General features: G+C 39.5%; 1 protein-coding gene across 2 annotated transcripts; it reads right to left on the bottom strand.

The window, feature by feature from the left end:
* Positions 1-11,142: 11,142 nt before the first annotated feature.
* Positions 11,143-20,999, bottom strand: LOC110958065 (acyl-coenzyme A thioesterase 1-like). 2 transcript variants are annotated; one of them, XM_051953523.1, is made up of 2 exons: positions 19,127-20,999; positions 11,143-11,831 (listed from the first exon to the last, which is right to left on the bottom strand). In XM_051953523.1, exons 1-2 carry the CDS (start codon positions 19,178-19,180, stop codon positions 11,223-11,225), a joined length of 663 nt encoding a protein of 220 aa, XP_051809483.1. In that variant the 5' UTR covers positions 19,181-20,999; the 3' UTR covers positions 11,143-11,222. The 2 variants fall into 2 exon arrangements, with proteins under 2 accessions (XP_051809483.1, XP_051809482.1); XM_051953522.1 differs by lacking the exon at positions 11,143-11,831 and adding an exon at positions 16,858-18,929 and having other exon boundaries at positions 19,127-19,443.
* Between the last annotated feature and the right edge of the window lie 267 nt (positions 21,000-21,266).

The following is a 21,266-nucleotide window of genomic DNA, read 5'->3' as shown; positions in this document are numbered from 1 at the left end:
TTCAAATTGTACAGCTGCGAGTCATAAAAATAACAAATAACTTGCAGAGATTGATATTGTCTGAGTAAATTTAGAGGATTTTTCAAAGTTCATATAATCAAATTGCTTGTTTTGTCCAAAATGCACTTTAAACCTTTGTCACCATGCTTGAAAACAATATCTAATCTTCTGTATAGGGTGTATATAGGGTGAAATTACACTTGAATATCAACATGAAACTTCTCCAGTGAATTTCTTACAGTAGAACAGTATTTTTTAAATGGCAAGCTTTGTGAAATTGTAAAATTAAAAATGAATTTGGGTTGCTATGTTTCTAAAAAATGCACTATTTTGCCAAAATCAGTGGGTAAAGCCTGATTCTAAACTAAAAAAACAATAATTAAAATACTGCCACAAGTCAGAAGAAACTTAGTTGCAGCACATGTATTAGGAATAAAAGGCTACATAAATGTGGCTATGAATGATATATGAACAAATGTAAATGCAACTGAAGTTGATTTTTCTGGCTCAACCTGTCCTTTATTTTGTAAATTTATTGAAAACTGCCATTTAAAGGTGAAAGTTTAAATCAACAAATGTAGCCATTAAGTTTCCCAGTTTATTGCTTACATTTGTATTACATAATTTGTGATTTTTTTTTATTTAAATATGCAAATACTGTATTATATCTGGAAAAAAAAGCCTGAACTTGCATTAAAAACTTTCTAGAGCAAAAATCTGAACGTCCAATAAAAGCAGCTTCAAAATGGCTGTCTTGTTTTGAAATTTTGCAGTGTAAGTTTTTTCACTCAGTCAAATACAATATACCATCACCAGTCAGAGAAAACTAATTTTCAATCTATTTTTAGAAATGAAATGCTGCATAGGCTGCACAGTGGGGTAGTGGTTAGTATTTATGCCTTGTAGCTAGAAGATTCCTGGTTTGTGTCCCCGCCTTCCTGGAATCTTCTGCATGGAGTTTGCGTGTTCTCCCTGTGCATGCATGGGTTTTCTCCAGGTACTCCGACTTCCTCCCACAGTCCAAAACATGCCCAGGCTAATTGTTAACTCTAAATTGTCAGTAGCTTTGAATGTTACAGATAATGGATGGATGGAAATGCTTCATGAATGAGACTATGATTGATATTTGAACAAATCCTTTTAGATAAACCTTCAGGATGTAGAAATGAATACAACTGAAAAGTTTAGTCTATGGTAAGTGCTATCGAAGTAGAGACTTCTGGTTTGCCTTCTTCCTATTGTGCATCTTGGTCCCATGTGTTCCTCAGGTAAGTGATGTCAAAGAAAATGTGATTCATCAGACCAGGCCACTTTCTTCCATTGCTCCTTCTTCTGATGCTTCTGATTGTTGGTCTTTCAGTGGTGCACAGGGATCAGCATAGGCACCCTGACTGTTCTATGCAACCCCATATCCAACAAACTGGGATGCACTGTATACTGTGACGCCTTTCTATCAGAAAGAACCAGCATTAACTTCTTCAGCAATCTGAGCAACAGTAGCTTGTTTGTTGGATCGGACAGCATGGGTCGGCCTTCCTCCCTCGGTGCATCAATGCGCTTTGGCTGCCCATGACCCTGTCGCTGGTTCACCACTGTTCCTTCTTTGGACCGCTTTTGATAGATTCTCACAACACACCACAAGAGCTGCAGTTTTGGAGATGCTCTGACCCAGCCATGACAATTTGGCCCTTGTCAAACTCACTTAAATTCCTTATGCTTACCCATTTTTCCTGCTTCGAACAAATCAACTTTGAGTACAAAATGTTCACTTGCTGCCTAATACATACAAACTGCTAACAGGTGCCATGATGTAAAGATCATTAGTGTTTTTCTCTTCACCTGTCAGTGGTCAGAATGTTATGCCTCGTCGGTGTATATATGGAGGACTTTGCAGGAATCTCAGCCTCTTTCAGGAGCCTGTCACTGCTCAGTGTGGTCACTAGATGGCGACATAAACCAGGCAGCTGCTGTCCCTATTCTTGTTGGTGCATTGCATGCTAATTTTGTTAATTATAACTGAATCTTCCATGTGTACTCGCTGATCAGATGAGACAGAAACGAACAACCCCATCATATATACAGTTAATTGGTCATAGATTTATGGTGATGTTTTTATGTTAAAAATGACATGAAAAGTGATGAAATATGGTAAGGTGTGGTGTCAGAGATGTGAAAGATGAATGTTAACTATTTCTATATTATATAATTTCCACTTTTAGTTAAAATGATGTGTCCAAAAGTACTCATACCTTTCCCCAGTAATCATTGCAAAGCCTTTATTTTTGTTGTTAAGTTTGGTCATGCAGCAGCGTTTCAGGAAAAACTGGGGTATTATTGAGAGTTATGATTGATATTCACTGAACCCTGGAGGAGGATGGAGAGGAGACAGGAAATGAAAGTCAGAGAGGGACCTTCCAGAGGATGAGGATGAAGAAAACATGCAAGACAGAGAGAGGAACGAACAGAGGGACAACCAGAGGAACAGAGGAACAACCAGAGGGGCAGAGGAACAACCAGAGGGGCAGCAAGGGGACCAATGTGGATCAAGTACTGCACCATCAGGTTTGTCATGTAGAAAGTGTGTTTATATTTGAAATCTGCAAATCAGTGTGATTAAAATTTAAAGTGCTATGTCCAGTGGTGTAATCTAGTTTTTTCTAGTGGGTATACTCCGGCCTCATAAACCAAAGCCAGGTCAGATTCTCATATATGTGCGCGTGCACTCACACGTGCACACACACACACACACACACACACAGAGCGAGAGACGCGCGCGCTCTGACGCCCACGGTTTAAATTTAACGTTTATACGGTAACATTACCTTGGCTAACTTCTTAACATTATCAACAAATGTAAAAACCAAACTCTATCAAAATTTCATCAGCAAGTAGTCAGCTAAAGTCCAGTCCTCTGACTAGCTGAGGAGAGCGTCTCTTTTCTTCTCTCAGTTACCCTTGGACACACCAGCCGTTACCTGACCAAACTGCTTCAATTTAGCGTAAAATTACCAAATAATGAAGTAAGTTACCTGCTGGAGTCATGGACAAAAAAAGTAGAATCTTGATGAGCAAGGTCCAGAAAACGACTTTGGAATAAAACAGGTAGCCAGACATCCGGTAAAGTTCAGGAGAATATTAAGATGGCGGATCCTTGCGTGATGATGAAGACAATGTTTGTTAGAACGATGCAAAATGTGCTGCTGAAAATTCGTGCTCAAAATTACTGTAATGTGATTTACAGTAAAAAATTTATTTACTGTAAATCTAGCCTCTCAGTGAATTTTACCCATGATGCATTGCAGATCTACAGCAACTTACTGTAAACAGGTTCTACAGTAGATATTTGGTCATTTTACAATAATAATACTGTTAAAACTACAGAAACTTGTTACAGTGTAGTCTTCCTGAAAATACTTGAGCTACCTCTGCCGTTGCCGCTGGTCGGTGCGAAATGCATGAGAACACATCCAGGAATTTCATCTGTTCTTGTCCAGAGACGTACTTTGAATTTGAACAGTACTTGGTCTCTGACTGATGATGCTTCACAAGTACGTCAGAATGCAAGTACAGAGAAGTATGCATATTGAGAAATAACCCAGGTCTTTTCATTTTCAGAGCTGAGGGAGGGTCGTCAGCGAATTGAACCACACCTAGTATCAAGTGACACACCTTCATAAAATCCACCTTACTTCCATTGAAGCTCTCTGTCAGACAGGAGCTGCTTTCTCCAGGAGCACCAGCGGCATGGTTTTTGGGTGTAGTCTGGATGTATAGATATTGTAACGAACCATATAACTGAAGGACTTTTGAAGTGCATGGAATATATCTTCCATACATTTTTCTTAAAAGTAACAAAATAATTTTATATGTTAATTATGATCATGTCTTTACTGGATACCTAAAATGTCAACTAGTTTAATGTCCAAATTTAACAACAACCACCTTCTCATTAGGTTTAACAATAATAAAATGAACTTATTCCAAAATTGTTTTGTGTTCTTTTTAAGTTGAGATAATCATGACAGATGTTTTTTGGCAATATATCAAATTTTATATGCAAAGTAACAAATTGCATCTGTGTCTGAGAGATAACTTCCAACTAAGTTACCCATTACAAAAACACCTCAAGGAAGTGTGTTAATTCCAGATCACATGACCTGCTCCACATGATGTCATTTCCTCCTGAAGAAAAGACTTACAAGACTCCAAAATATGTTTTTTCTCCTCTTTCTTATTTATTTAACATAAAATAGTGTGCGAGTCAAGTGTGGATTTATCGCATGTCGACAGTGTTGCTGCAATATCTTTACAAATAACTAGGTTTTATTCAATTGTGTATGGGAGACGCCAGTGTTTACAAACAGTGACGTCACGAAGTCACGTGATTACCGCGCTGGTTGGCAAAAGGAACCAGAGGAACAATGGCTGATGCGAACTATCCTTCCGTGAAATTGTCCGATTATGCTCAATCCTTATCACCTGAGGCCCGACAAATATACGTGAGTAAGCTGAAATATCAGGGAAACAGTAAAACCTTGCCAGATCCCTACAATTTGAAGACTGGGTGGGTTGACGATCCTTCATTCTGGCCAGACATTTCCTTCACCGACATTTATTTTTACTTGATTGACACCGCTGGGCAGTTCACCCACCCAAAAATATATAATTATGAATTAAAAATAATATATCTTCTGTTAATCTTCAACAAGATGTCAAAGAAACGTCAATACGTTGCTGTATTTTTTGTCTGCAGTATGGCTTCTATGTAACAGTAACAGACCCACAGCATTGGTGATCGAAAATAGGACAATTCTAAAAAAAACGATCGCTAGACACATACAGAAACAAATGTGGTTACAAATAGGAGGCTGCTGGCTTAAGGAGATGTTATTGAATATACTTCAATCGACTTTAGTATACTTTCATCACCTAAAAAGCGATCGGTAACACATGACAACACTGAACCAAACCGAAAGTGTAGAGATCACTTCACGCGAAGGATGCGACACTAAATCAATATCTTTTGGTAAATAAGTTCAAAGTTGGACATACTAAACATGCTAAACTGTTGAATAGTTTACCCGAAGAAAAGTGGGAGCCACAAACACGATCTCTGCTGCTTACTGGGGTACAATTTTTCCTGTTGATGGCTGAAGCCACCGCCATATTCTCTCTCCTGACATCGGTATACGGTGAAATTCCAAGCCTGATCCCTTCTCAAAACGCTTCGTACAACCAACAACTACACACGATATTACCATTGTGGTAAATACATGTGCAATTTCATTCATGAAAAGCGATAACTTTACGTATTTGTTTCAAACCCGACACCGTTCTCGTAGCAAGCCGTTATGTTACTGCCAGTTCTTGCCATCCAGTAGCAGTCTTGTACCACGTGACCATAGCAAATGACGACACGCTGGCGTCTCCATAGACAGTGGCGGTTTTTCACAGAGGCCAAGGGAAGCCTGGCTTCCCCAAAAATATGCAAGAAAGAAAAAATATAAATAATCTTCACCACTATGTATTTTATGTTTTATATTTTTGTCATTCCTTGTTGTCAAAACACTACATCAGGCATTTCCACTTTGTGAGGAGCAAAACAGCGCCTCTCTTGTCAAGCCCTTTTTGTGCATTACACTACGGCTGAATCCCAAACCGCCCCTACACACTCCGGCTGAATCCCAAACCGCCCCCTACACACTATCCCTACACACTACCCCTCCGTTTGCGCGTTCCCGTGGAGGGTCTTCCATATTAAGGGCCGTCCCAAACCGCGTAGTGCGGAGGGAGAGTGGATTGTTCAGCCCTTAAATAGCGAGTCTGCATCGATGCTCACTCTGGACAACTTTTTCAGGAAGTGCAACATCAAAATGGAGGAGGAAACAACATATCGATGTAAGTTCCACATGTGTCCATTATTTCTCACACGCCTTTTTCACACTGACAGAACATCACAAAAAGAGTGGTGTAAAAAGATAAATCAAAAGAAACAAATCTTCTTCTCTGCTGACGTTTGATTTAATTGTGCATCCCCTGACACCTTAAAATTTGAACACAACTGACAGAATTTGTTTATTCATTCATTTATTTGTTGGATTTGAAATGCCAGATAATAGGATTGGAAAACATGTGAGTGAAAAAAAGTGGGATGCTTTCGTCTTCTGGAAGCAGCAGCGATCCTTGTTAGTTGCAACCTGTGCCACAGCGCTACAGCCATGACAGTAGGCGTCTTTGTGTTCCCATGGCGATGACGTCTTCCGTTTTCCGGTGAGGCGACAGGGCGTCCCATTCCTGACGATCGTATTTATACCCTCCCCCTTCAATTAAAGTACCCTCCACAGCTGCGAGTGTGACTTCTTTTGGAGTGACACTCGGTAGTGGAGGGGGAGTGTGTAGGGGGCGGTTTGGGATTCAGCCCAAATCTGGCTTCCAACCAGGCCCGGACTGGCAATCGGGAGAGGCGGGACTTTTCCCGGTGGCCTGCCTCCTTATTGGCCTGCCTGGACAGGCCAGCCACGGACTGACAGGCCAATGAAAAAAAGTTGATCGGCTTTTTGGCAGACAGGCCAGAGACAGCAGCGCTAGAAGCCTTACAGAGTACACGCCCACCCTCCTGTCACTCACACAAAGCAAGTGCTGTGAGCGCTAAATCAGAAGGATAGGGATTGGTCAAAGTGACTTTTTTTTTAGAAGAAACGTGCCATGATTAGTTGCTTTATGGCCCGCCTCTTCATAGCGAAAATGGGGAAGCATGCACTGCAGAGCGGTGATATGAGAGTGAGGCGAGAGAGTGGAAGGAGCATGGGCGTAACGGACGCGGGGTACACGTGGGACATGTTCCCCGCACTTTCCACATCTGTCCGCTCTGTCTCCCGCACTTTTTTCAGCCGTTACAACAGCTAAACCCGTTATTAGCATCCAGTGACGTGTTTTCCCGAGCCGTCTTTGAATGCACCATGAGCGCATGCTAACGCAGGTGTTCCAGAGGAGACGTGCTGCTGTGCTGAGCAGTGCTGAACGTGCGTCTGGAGTAATGTTTAGCAAACCAGCCACAGCCAGCAAGAAGCAAAAAACTTTACACAGTTTTTTCAAAAGAAACCGTGTAAGTTGTGTGACCTTGTTGGATGCAAAATGATGTTAGCTAAATGATGACAAGGTAAAACGTGGCAATATCTCAATATGTTAAGCTAGTTAACAATAATTCAAATGTGGTTGCCTCTGTTACATTACTTGCTAATTAGTTTATTCTTGGAATAAACCCAGTCCTCTTTCATTTCTGGGCAGAAGATGTGCTCACAATTGCTCTCCATGTATTTAAGTCTTTTGGTCCCAAAAGAGGAGAGTCAGGGAGGAGAAAAAAGAATTGGCTATCTATGGTATAAATTTACAACTATTTTTACTGCTTCTCTTTCAAATTCTATCTCAGAATTTTGATTTTCAGATTTTTTAATGATTATTTCCATAACAAAGAGCAGAGTCAGGCAGGAGATGGACCAGAGGCAGCGGCCAGCAGTAATGTTGACCATGCAGGGTCTGCAGAGGTGAAAAAAATATATATAAGTGGCTGAGAAAAAAATATGTATCTATGGGTTAAAGTGATTTTGAGGTTAAATTCTACTGCAATTTTTACTCTTCCTAATGCTATTTCAGAATTTTTCTTACCACATTTTTTATGTTTATTGCCATAACAGAAAGAGCAGAGTCAGGGAGGAGATGGATCAGAGGCCAGCAGCAGGGACAAGGATGTAGGGTCTTTACAGGTAAGGAGAGATTATAACTTCCTGAAAATAAGATATCTATTGCAGGGAGAAACCAGGCAGTACTGATCATTTCATGTTCAGTGTTTGGCACCTTTGGCTACTCGTCCAGTAGATGTTCAAGGGACATTGTTGTCAACTCAACTAGAGTTTGGCCACTAAAACTTTAGGTTTTATAGTTTAAAGTTTTATACTTTATAGTTTAAAGAACTAGCCTAGTTGGTCCCCTGGTATTGTACTGTGGCTGTTAGGGATTATGTGGTTCTTTAGCCACTAAGGACGGTGCAATTAAATGTAAGAAAATGATAAATCGCTCTGAAAAATTTGTCCCCCTCACTTCTGAGATGGTGGTTACGCTCTTGGGAAGGAGCGAAGATTATGGAGCACCCTTACTTCAAGTAAGTTTACAAACGGTCGGTTCTTCTCACAAATATATCATCAGACTTCAAAGGCCAAAATATAATAAAAAATGATTGGTATTATTATTGATTTGCTTGGCTATATTAGAAATCTTTGTTTCATTTTGTCAGTTGCAACTTGACTTACAATTTTCAGTTATAAAATGAACATTGGTGTTTGCATATACTATTAGCTATGACCAGCTGACATCTAAATGATTTGCTGACAAAATAATATTTTTTTTTTAATTCCACATGTTATATAAATAATAGGAAAAGGAAAACATTGGAAAAATTGGTGAGGGTAGTGAAGAGATTACAGAAGAGAAAAGTACTGGACTGTATGGAGCTGTCATTATGGTTGTGTTTGATAGACTTACTGTCTGTTTAGTAGTGTTGTAATTGCTATAGCATAACTGTAAAAGGCATATTTTTGGAAGGAAAAAAAAACAAACTTTTGGTGCATTGTCCCACGTGACACAACCCTTGCGGTGGCAGAAGTGGCCTGACTGATTGGAAATCTCCCGGCCTGAATTTCTTTCCCAGTCCGGCCCTGCTTCCAACCAATCACAAACTGTGATGAACAATACCCACACTAATGCAGCTGTCCCCTCAGGCGCCAGCAAGCCCACACAGCAAGTATGGGGATGGCTAGTAACTACGTCATCGTGTCCAAAAACGTCACTTCCGTGTCCTACCAAACCAACGATATAATGGTGCTGTGTTGTGTCCTGTGTTGCAACAATAGAAATGATGTAAATAAAACGATATCTTTCAACCACTTTCCTCTGGACGAAAAGGAGAAGAGAAGATGGCTGACACTGATAAGGTAAGTCGGATTTCTAATCTTAGAAAATACATTTAGCGCCGGGAGCTAACGTGCGCTAGCTAGTATTAGCCGCTTGAATCATGTTATCTTTTTGTGTTATGAGGAGTGTTTGGGCCACATTACAAAAGAAACTAAAAGTGGTCGAGATTAAAGTCTCTGATAATAAGTTTATACTTTTAATTTATAAGAATAAAGTCTGCCGAGGGAGACTTTTGTCCCAGTTTTGGGGACTTGGACTTGCTTGACCAATCTGCCCAAAATTCTCGACTTGACTAGGATATGGGTCTATGTGACTTGGATTTAATTGAGTCCAATACTTGGACTGACTTGCTAAAAATGTTTGGCTAAGATTGTTTTAACTGTTATGGATTCATGATTAGTGTAAAGAGATGCGTAGTTATTTACATATGCAAATTAGCCATGTGCTCCAGGCAGAAGTTAGCGCTAGAGTGTGCTGCTGGGAATCTTTAGAGTATACTTTTCAAATCTAACATAACAACTCTAACAAAGCCAAGTAAACGACATTTAACCTCACACAGATGATAAAGCTAGCTTTATTTCTGACATCCTGTGTTTGTTAGCTTACACTACTTAGCTACTCACCTCAACACTGTACGTTTTCCTTTTCATTGACGCCTGCACTTTCCCTTTAAAACCACCTGCCAGCACACTAACTCTTACAACTCTGTTTGAGTTGTAAGAGTTAAGACCTCGCTTTACCGACTTCGGAAAATCCGCAAAATAAGATGTCACAGTGAAAAAGGTGACCGGTTCTTTCGCTACTGCCATTGTGTTTTCATTCGGTGCGCCGCAGCTTGGACACGGAAGTGGTCCATGACGTCACACTAGCCATCCCCATAGCCATCAAGCTAGCCAGAGAATGGATGGTGACAGGGACCTTGAGTTTCCTGTAAAAAATGACTTCACAAAACTTCATTTTGAAGTTCAACTACAAGTCAAAAGGGACGGTAGGCCAACTCCAAATCTCAATCTAAGTGTAGAGCTAATGGAAAAGCTCGCTCTTTTTGTGAAGCTAACTATGCCAGAAACGAGTGGCTAACTGGAAGTGCCAAGCTTAACCGGCTTTTCTGCTGGCCATGTCTCCTATTTGACCGGTCTACCGGCTCCCTAAACAACCCCTGGAGCACTTAACCTCTTTTTTTTCACTGAAATGAATGAGAAGTCGGTAGAATAAAGGTACTGTAACAGTAGGCTGATTTGTTTACATGAAAATAACAGTTAAAACACCGAATCTAATTTGTTGTTCACACTGGCTTCCTCTGTAATTTTGGTCACGGGCCGCCACTGTGTATAGATAGTATTTAGAAGAATCTTTTTGTAAAAATACCATGTGGTTTTTGGTTTTAGGCAGCAATGTTGATTTCTAGGTATGTAAACAGCAAAAATGTCAACTATGATACCTGTCAACTGTGTTACAAAAAGTCCTGCAACTGTATATTGAACCGCATGCCTGTGAGGATTACAATTACAATTACAGTTTCTTTGTCTACACACCCAGTAGAAGGCACAAGCAGACATGTTGTTTTCCGATGTCTGCTTGTGTCAATTTATGTCAATGGCCTCAAGCCCATTAACATAAAGGCATTTAACTTTTCAGATCCTTGCTGAGTGTGGACCTTTTATGCCATTTTTTCATTTCTCCTGCCCTCAATGCTGCAATTTTTCACAAGTTTTATTTTGCTCATGCTATTTTAATTTAAATCAAATTTCCACATCTTAAGATGATGGAAAATTAATTCTCAACATTCGTTTTTTAGTGAAAAATGTAAATCATATGTTCAGTGGGAACCTGAGTTTGAGGCTGAGTGCCACAATCAGAAGGAGTCAAGCCATGTTGAGACAAACTAATGCACAATATTTGAATTTATCACCAAAAGGTTAAAAAAAAAAATAATTTTTTAAAACTTTTAATACTTTGTTATAATACACGCAAGCAAAAGCATGATTTAATTATCTGCACACCTCACAAAGCACTACAAATGCCCATTTACATTTTTAATGATATTCCCTGTTAGATGTAAAAACCATGATCATATTCAGCTGTATGATATTATTTTAGGTTTGCCGGCAGCCGTGATATTATGATTTTGTTATTTGTTAGCCATGATGTCATTTACGCTTCTGTACAGCACCTTGGTCGACTCTGGTTGTTTTAAAGTGATTTCTAAATAAATTTGACTAGATTACTTTGTTATTAGATACTTCTATTTGTATTCATAAGTTGGCTTTTAACTGTGCAGCATCACAGCTCAGGTGAGTTCTGAAGAACTCCTGGATCTTTTTCCACATGTGGACCTCAGCTGCTGCATGGGACCTGGACTCACCCCCCCACATTCCTGGTTTGTCACTTAAGTAATGAGGGCAGGATTCGCAGTGGGGTCCATAAGGTGGCTCCAGTAGGTGTCCAGCTCCAGGGTAACACACACTCTCAAAGTTCTCCTTCCCATGACGCTTCAGTCTCTCCACCATCTGGTCCATGTAAGTCTTGCTGTCCCAGTTGAGGTCATCCTCTGAGGCCACAAAGAGGAAATGTCCCTTTGCTCTTTCAATGGGGATCAGGGTATCCTTGTTCTCCTCTGCCAGGGGATTATCAAGAACATGCGTGCCAATGACAGCCCCTGACTCAGTGGGAATGAACTTCTTGAAGTCAAACGATAATGGCGGAAGTATCAGACGTTTCTTGTAGTAGAGAGGAAAAGCTGTATTGGCGTTGCAGCCATTGATGCACACTACAGCTTCAACACCTGGCACAAAAGCAGCAAGTGAAAGTGCAATATCTCCTCCCTTTGATCTTGATATTACACCAATTCCTTTACTGCCCACCTGTTAATCAAAAGAAAATGAAGCATCCTTAATACCCGGATACTTGAAGATAAATGTGTTGTTTCTGTGGAGACCTAGTTAAAAAGGATACGTGATAGTATGCAGCTTTGACAATTTGAATGAACCAAACAAATATTTTAAAATGTTTCACTCACCTTTGAATGCTGTTTTAAGAAATTAACTGCTTCTTCAAAATAGTCCAGATGCATCTCTTTGATTTTGGAAGGTTTGTCAGTGAACAAAGTTAAGTTCAAAACCACAAATCCTTTGTTGGCCAGCAGACAGGCTCTTTTCTCAGATCGAGTGCTGCTCAGGTCCAACACAGCGGGAAACGGACCTCCACCTACAATATTACACACATGTTAATATCAGTAGATTATGTGAAGTCCAACAATGCAAGCTGTCATTGTTCTGGTTTGATCTCTGGACTTTTCGGGGCATCTGATGAAGTATATGGATTGTCTGTGAAGCAGATCGTGTTGCCAGCATTCATGTAGTGATCCCCTTCTCTCAATGCTTTGAAACAACAGCTCAGTCTTTGCAAAATTTCATGGCAATTCCTCCAATAGATGAGATATGTAATCATATTATTACTGCTTTCTCTTCTTTCCTTGCGTTTTTTTCTTCTTGAAGCTGTAGCAGTAAAGAAACCAACAATTTCCCTCTCGTGTCTATTGTATGTGGAAAAAATTACAATAAATTGTACCGTGAACCTTAAATAACTAGCTAGGAAAATGTTACAGAAAGCAGAACGCCACTAACCTGTGGGAGTATACAGGACTCCACACACTTTTCTTTCTTCGACAAGGATCCTGCTGACCCCGTCACCAATCAGAAGCCTCTCATTAGTCACTTCTGCCAGCATTTTGCTGTCCCCCTCCTCATGCACAGAGAACATAACCATCACTGGGTTGAGTATTCTGCTCTTATGAAAGTATCTGTGCAAAGTGTCTGGCTTCATGGACCACAGCAGACCCATGGGCTCAACCCCAACATAACTCCCGCTGAGTGAGGGGTCTCTGTCCAGGTGGATCTTCCCGTTCCCATCAGCCCTGTAGGTGGCTGAGGAGCTGAACATTACCCCTTTATCGTCAGTCGATCTGGCTCTCATGGTGACTAGTTGCCGCGACTTCAGTCCAGCCACCTTCACCTGAACAGGCTCATCATACAAACACCTGGCACTCGGCAGCAGCCTCAGTCTGACTTGGGAAGACATCTCTGCTGAAAAAAAAACAAACATTTTCTGACTTTACTCTGTAATCAAGTGAACAAAAACATGATCACATTCCTCTTGACACTTCAGTTGGCGAAATGCCCACATAAGGTGTCACCTATTTTAGTCAAGAGGAACAAATTGTTCTACACGCAACAAAAATCAAAACACAACACTTTTGTTTTTGCTCCCATTTTTTATGAGATGAACTCAAAGATCTAAAACTTTTTCCACATACACCTGTGCACTAATCATGGTGTCTAATCAGCATCTTGATATGGCACACCTGTGAGGTGGGATGGATTATCTCAGCAAAGGAGAAGTGCTCACCATCACAGATTTAGACAGATTTGTGAACAATATTTGAGAGAAATGGTGATATTGTGTATGTGGAAAAAGTTTTAGATCTTTGAGTTCATCTCATAAAAAATGGGAGCAAAAACAAAAGTGTTGTGTTTTGATTTTTGTTGTGTGTATTTGTGGGATCAGCAGTAATGCAAGACAGACAAACAATCACACTCACATTCACATCTACGGGCAATTTAGAGTAATCAATTAACGTCAGCATGGGATTTGAACCAGGGATCTTCATGCTCCAAGGTGAAAGTGCTAACCACTACTTCACTTTGCAGCCCCAACTTTAAACAATTTACCAATTTAAACTAGTCAAAATAAGGCCTAATTACATCCCAGCAGCACAATGCAGAGGCTTAATAAATGGTTTTAAAACAGTAACATGTCACCAGCTTTTCTCTTAGTTAAACCTTTTGAGATGAAATGAGGATTGTTTAGCCTCCAGTATTGTTTCTTGGAGTTTTCTCATCTAAATTACATCAAATTTGACACTGACTGTGTTGGCTTATCTAAACATTAACATGCAAACTCAAAAGAGCTGATATTTTGTTAGGTATTGCCAACACTGCTCAGAGACAGTAATAACCCTAACTGTCCCTCTGCTTAGCTCTGAATACTTTGTATAGTGCCGAGAAAAGCAGAATCCAGATGGTGAATTTAATTAGTGATCTGATTAATGTCATTGCTCTTTGTGCAAAATCTTTGATTCACAAACAAAATTGGCTGAATCAGTCACTAACTTTCTACATTTACACTTTGATTTGCGCTGTCAACTGAAATCACTGTTTACTAAACAACAATGAAAAAAAGCTATAAGTCTGAGGAGAGCCATAAAAGTTTAGATTCTATGCAAGTCTGGATAATCTGGGAAAAAGCCCTTTCTATATAAAGTGAGGGTCTGGATGAGGCCAGGGTGAGTCCACAACTGAAGGTAAATTCTCTGTATAATCAAAAAACAGACTCCTACAGCTCCTGACTGAAAATAAGGTCCTGAGCAAACTGACATTATACGTCACATGGCGCACTAAGTTGTATTTGTATCATCAACAGTATTTGTATGATTGTCACTTATATTCTCACTTGTATAGCTATATTGGTTTAACATATTTCTTACTGAAAAATCACTATCTATATCTATCCATCTATCTTATCTATATACAGTGGTTTGCAAAAGTTTGGGCACCGCTGATAATTTTCAAGATTTCCCTTTATAAATCACTGGTTGTTCAGATCAGCAATTTCAGTTAAATAAATATAGGAGACGAACACAGCGATATTTGAGAAGTGAAATGAAGTTTATAGGATTTACAGAAAGTGTGCAATAATTATTTAAACAAAAGTAGGCAGGTGCATAAATTTGGGCACCCCAACAGAAAAATTAAGTCAATATTTAGTAGATCCTCCTTTTGCAGAAATAACAGTCTCTAAATGCTTCCTATAGCTTCCAATGAGGGTCTGGATTCTGGTTGAAGGTATTTTTGACCGTTCTTCTTTACAAAACATCTCCAGTTCAGTCAGGTTTGATGATTTCCGAGCATGGACAGCCTGCTTTAAATCACACCACAGATTTTCAATAATATTCAGGTCTGGGGACTGAGATGGCCATTCCAGAACATTGTAGTTGTTCCTCTGCATGAATGCCTTAGTAGAATTTGAGCATACATTCTGCCTCTCTATCTGTAGCCTGTGTTTTCACTTGGGTTTCCCCCGTAACAGTTTCACAGCATTACTAAGACCATGTTGCACTTTATTCTGCTGGCATTATGTGGCTTTTCACAGCGCTAGAAAAATGAATTTCCTCATCTTTTTCTGTCAAAACAAGGCATAGTGCAGCTTTTTGTGGCACCTAAAGTATTAAGACCCACTATTTTTACTAACAAAAACAATCTGTCAATTGCTGTCATATCTCTTGATTTTTTTTTCTTTTTGCACATTAAGCTCAATGTAAAATGATAACACTCAAGGAACATCTTTGTTCACCATTTGATAAAGGCATCCGCTGGTGGAACAGTCGATGAATCCAACAATCATGGAAAACTGGCAGTCACCTGTTTATTCCTGCAGCCACCACTTGCACTGTGCTGAATGGAGGGGGATTAGTAAAGCTGATTTTTGTTAAGGTATATTTTTAACAATCCACACATCTATATTAAATGTCTAAGACAAAAACACAAGTCTTCTGTTACTGCGCATGTTTTTGTTGGTTGTATTTCACACTTGCTTTGCTATGCCTACAAAAGCACCTTAAAATTATTTACTCTTATTTTTTAATGTTGTTGCTGGCATTTTCATCTGCCCAGGGACTACAGTTGGAAATTAGCTTTATAGCTAAAACTGGTACATTTACAGAAATGTTGATTAATGTGAACTGTCCCTGTTCAAATAAACTAATAAAATAAAAAATAAAAATCGAACTGAGCTGAGATTGTGAGGCTACAAAGGTTCACTCTCACCAAAACACAGTTAATGTTATGCAACTTTTCAATTTAGTATTGATGATGTAAAGATATCTGACATTAGTTGTAAAAGATTTTAATGAACTTTGTGCAAACTATGCTAATTATTTACATGTTTCAAAGTGAAGCTCATCACCATCCACCAGCTACCAGTGCTTTCATTTTAACCATCAGTTCACTGTTTCTTATTCTTATATTCCAAAAGTGATCATATCTGACCTTGTTCTATTTGTAAGCGTGGTCTCCTCCGTCTTGGCGTGATGCAAATGCGCTTTAAAGTCCAAAACTTTATGCAGCCTTTATAACATCCTCCACAGCAGATCACTATGCACCAACTGCAGCTCTGTCCTCGTATGATCCCTCCACTTGGTCAGAGTTTATCGGTCCGCCTGCAGTCACACTCACAACTGTGAGTTAACGGTTATTTCTGATAGACCCAGTTAACACTGACTTCAAGACAGTCCCTGCTCTTGGTGAAATGTAATCTCCCAGGCAGCTCTTGGAATTACTTCAGCTATCAGGTGTTTATGTTCTCATTCTTTCTCTAAATGATCAAGGCTCTCATGGTTGTGAGCTTCTCAGAATCAGTGTAGACAGATTCCCCCTGATCTCAACATCATCGACTCCTAAAAAAACAATTTATCTGTATAATCCTTGCACAAACTGAATATATATTGCACTGTATTGTTTGCTTCAGACACTCATTTCCTTGCATATTTTTTTACATTAACTGTATACTCTCTTATCTGATTGTTTGTCTTTCATTCACTCTTGCTTGTGATCTGGAGGCAAGTGCGTCCCAGAGGCCTTGGAGTGTACAGGAGGCGTTATCTTGTGTGTTGAAGTCCCAGACAAATGATCCTACACAGGCCTTGGAGCACCTCAGTAGTGGCAGTTTAGAATAAACCTTGACACTCTGAGTGACTGTGTTGTGACAGGTATGAGAGGCAAACCAGCCTGAAAAATTATATTTATACTTTTGTTCAAGAAAGCACAAGTCCTGTTTGCTAAACCATGTATGATGTATTGCAATAAACAACTCTGTGGTACACTTGCTCTTTGTGAATTTACCTGTTGTTAAACTTCCACAACAAAAACAACACAAAATCTAATAAAAAGGGAAACAAGTAAAAGGCAGATACTAATTTTCAAGCGTGAGAAAGATTACATGTATCTTCACAAATAAAGATATATGCAGAGACAGAGAATTAATTCATGTAAAGATTCCAAAATTCTGCTGAAACAAAATTAGTCTGATATCAACATGTGGATAAAGCAAGTAAAACTACACGCAGTAACCTAGAAAATGGAGGCCATGCATTACAATTTCAATTAGCTTAGCTGTAAGAACAGATCTCGAATAAACGGGAGACAGATTGCTACTTTTGCAGCTGTACTTCGCGTATAGCAATGTGTCAGTCTGCAGTCTCAACACTCCAGTCATAATCTCCCCATATGAAACTGCTGAAAACCTAGGCTCTTTTTTAACTATCCTTCATCCATCACTCTTTTGACAACTGCATGCCAAGATTCACTTGTGGGGTTACAGTGGAGGTTCTCCAGCCGGGAAATAGCATCACCTTGTTGAGCTTCATGCCGCTGCACGGAAGGCACGGATGGCCAACAGTTAACAGACTGTTTACATTGGTTTTGTAGTATCTGATCTGAGACGTGTTGCTTAATATATTTTGTAGAATGGCATGCGCTTCATCTGCTTTCAACTGTTTAGAATGGAATGTGCTATGTTTGCTCCTGACTGTTCAGAAGGGTTTAAGGTTGTGTCCAAATAAGGGTCCCAATCTTCAGGTGGCTGACCGATGGGGCTCTTTTGGGGCCTCTGTGTCTAGGAGGATGATTGAAGGGGCCCTCTGTTTTCAATTTTGGTCTTTGAGCAGAAACTATTTGTGGTGACCTCATACTTGACCTTCTTGTCCAAAGCGTATAAAAGGGACCTCCAGTTGTTGTTTGGAGAGGTTCATTTGACTGATTTCTCCCTGACAGTCTCTGTCTGACTGATGCTATTCTTCCTGATCATAAAATTATGTCATGAAAAGCAACGGTGTCACGGGACGTGTTATTCAACCTCGGCACATCCAAGAGAAACCAGGACAGTTTACTTACAGTGTAGTTGTTTTGTTAAATGAATTGGTCTATTGCTCTCGTGAGAAAATGGCAAGAGTCCGACAAAGTTCTCCTTAACATTCATTTGTCTTGCTTCACCTATGCAAACATGATCTAATTTAAAATGAGCTACAAATACTCAATACACAATCTTTAATATTTAGTCTATTAAATGTCTATTAAATGTAGAATGCCTAATTGCTTGTTCTAGATTGTGACTGTCCATAAGTTTTCAATATGTGAAATGATCAATTAATGACAAAGCATTTAGCTGTAACACAATGATTTTGGGTGCAATTGACAGACATGATGTCATGATTGTATTTGTTACTCAGTCACCTTATTTGTATCTATAACCTCAATTTTGTTTTGTGCCACATCACAGCTCAGGTGAGTTCTGAAGAACTCCTGGATCTTTCTCCACATGTGGACCTCAGCCGCTGCATGGCACTTGGCCACACCCCCCCACATAAATGGCCTGTCTGAAAACCAACTGCAGCTGGAGCGGCAGTGGGGTCCATAAGGTGGCTCCAGTAGGTGTCCAGCTCCAGGGTAACACACACTCTCAAAGTTGTCCTTCCCATGACGCTTCAGTCTCTCCACCATCTGGTCCATGTAAGTCTTGCTGTCCCAGCTGAGGTCGTCCTCTGAGGCCACAAAGAGGAACTGTCCTTTGGCTAGTTCAGTGGGGATCAGGGCATCATTGTTCTCTTCCAAATGATTATCAAGAATATATTTGTCATTGACAGTACCTGACACACTGGAAATGAGCTTCTTGTAACAAGACAGTATTGGCTGGAGTAACAGGCGCTTGTTATAGTAGAGAGGAAAAAATACATTGGCGTTGCAGCCAATACACACTACAGCCTCAAAACCTGACACAAAAGCAGCAATTGAAAGTGCAATATCTCCTCCCTTTGATCTTGATATTACACCAATTCCTTTACTGCCCACCTGTTAAGAAAACCAAAACATGCAAATTAGCAGAGTCAAAAAAAAAGCACATAAACATCTTTAATACCTGTATAGTTGAGAATGAATGTGTTTCTGTTTCCATGGAGACTCAGTTAAACAAGAGGACACATAATGGTATGACACTTAGAAAATTAAAAACAAACAATTATTTTAAGATGACCTGTCACACAACTCACCTTAGAATGCCATTTTAAGAAATTAACTGCTTCTTCAAAATGGTCCAGGTGCATCTCTTTGACTTCGGCAGGGTTGTCCTGTTACAAGGCTATTGAGAGGACCACAAATCCTTTGTTGGCCAGCAGACAGGCTCTTTTCTCAAATCTAGCACTGCTCAGATCCAACACAGCGGGAAACGGACCTCCTCCTATAGCATGAAACATTTGGGTTAATATCAGTAGGATTCTTTTTTTTGTCTTTGTTTATGGATTTTCTTACCCTGTAAATAGTAAAATGACCCGAAGAAAAAAAAAAAAAAATGTATATATATATATATATATATATATATATATATATATATATATATATATCAGTAGGAGCTGAAAGTCCTACCATACTTGTAGTTTTTTTCTTTCATTTGAGCTTTAGTTGTTGTGTGTGTGCTCACGAGGTCTTAAAAAAGGCTGTCCCAAACAAAATCAACCACAACTTGAGAAGTCCCACCTGACTATCTTAGAATCAGCTTATTGTTTCATTTCTTTCTGCTTGTTTCTAGTATTCTATGTCATAAATGTCAAAGTGGTGCAATTCTGCTATTGAGACGGTGTCATACCCCGTAACAATGATGCAAAAAGTTGGTTATCAGCAACATCATGCCAAACAAAAAAAGCTTTTGGTTTTAGATCGACATGAAGTTCAAGGGCTTGAAAATTGTGCAAAGAATAGCACAAACTAAAATGAATGAAATTTCGTCCCACTTCTACCTTAAAGCTCGTAACTCTGAAAGTATTCATAGCGTGATTGCAACATTTTGCATGACTTCATTAAATATACTGAAATTATCATTCAAAAAAGTCAGCTGAATCTGAGGCAAGCTGATTTTTCATAGAATGACCGCAAGGTTTCACTAATGTTTCACTGATCATCACTCATCATCCAGGAACCATGAACATCCAAGATCTTGTGCCAGTCCAACTAGTAGCTGCTTCACTATGAAAACTTGGACTTGCTCATAGATATTTTTTTTTAAAAAAAGAAAAAAAGATGATTGACCCACAAAATGTTGCATTTATTTTATCACCATCAGTGACGCAGTCTGGGATACTCGTTTTTTTTTTTTTATACTTCCACTTTCCACAAGCACCCAACCAGATGGTATACTCTATGTTATGAACTGAAAATGAGAAAAATGGATATTAATCTTTGTTGTTGATAATCTTGAAAGTTGTAACTATTTTGTCATATTGACCATGTGTCATTCTGTCTGGGGTCAAAGACAACAAAAAGGTGAAATGACTCATCAGTCATGTGGGCTGCACCATAACTGATTAGGAAACGGGTATTTCAATCCCACATCATGTGTAACACATTACAAAACATTTTAAACAAACTTACGTGAATGCAAAAGCTTGACTGCAAATTAGTGAATGTTTTTCATCAGTTATACTGTCTGTCTTGCTGTGTTGTGGACCTTGATATGATTGATGTTGGAGCAGAAAGTGACTTCATCACCAGACCATGTTGCCAGTGGAAACATGCTAATTCCCTTCACTCAGTGCTTTGGATCAACAGTCCATGCACCTGGACCTTTCTCTTTTTAATAAAAAATATCGATTTTTTGAGCATTTTATTATGTCATTTATGTATTTTTTTCCAGAAGCAACAGCACTGCATAAACACTTTCCTTCCTGTGTAAATTTTGTACATGGAGAGAGTGGCAACACATTGTACTGTGAACCTTGAATATTCAGTCAGAAATTAGTTTCTGATCGCATCATCATTTTATGGAAGCTTTCTGAGTGCAGTATGCAGCTGTCAGTTGATACTGACAGACACAAACAATAAAAAAACAGTAACCGTACAGAAAAAAATTGATAATGTGACCGAGGTCAAGTCATTGTCGAAAATCACTAGATTTGTACAAACAATTCGACAGCAGTGAAGTCATGAAGAAGACAGAAAGCAGAGTCACTAACCTGGTGGCAAAAACACAAATATTCCCCTCTTTTTTGGGGATCCTGCTGACCCCATCTCCAATGAGATACCTCTTATTAGTCACCTCTGCCAGCATCCTGTTGTCCTCCTTGTCATGCACAGACAGTGTAACAATGTGGGGCATTTGTAGATGTGTCTTTCTAAAACATGTGTGCAAAGTGTCTG

The sequence above is a fragment of the Acanthochromis polyacanthus genome, chromosome 9 (assembly GCF_021347895.1).
Source record: "Acanthochromis polyacanthus isolate Apoly-LR-REF ecotype Palm Island chromosome 9, KAUST_Apoly_ChrSc, whole genome shotgun sequence".
Classification (NCBI taxonomy): Eukaryota; Metazoa; Chordata; class Actinopteri; family Pomacentridae; genus Acanthochromis; species Acanthochromis polyacanthus.
This window is presented reverse-complemented; position numbering and strand designations above follow the sequence as displayed.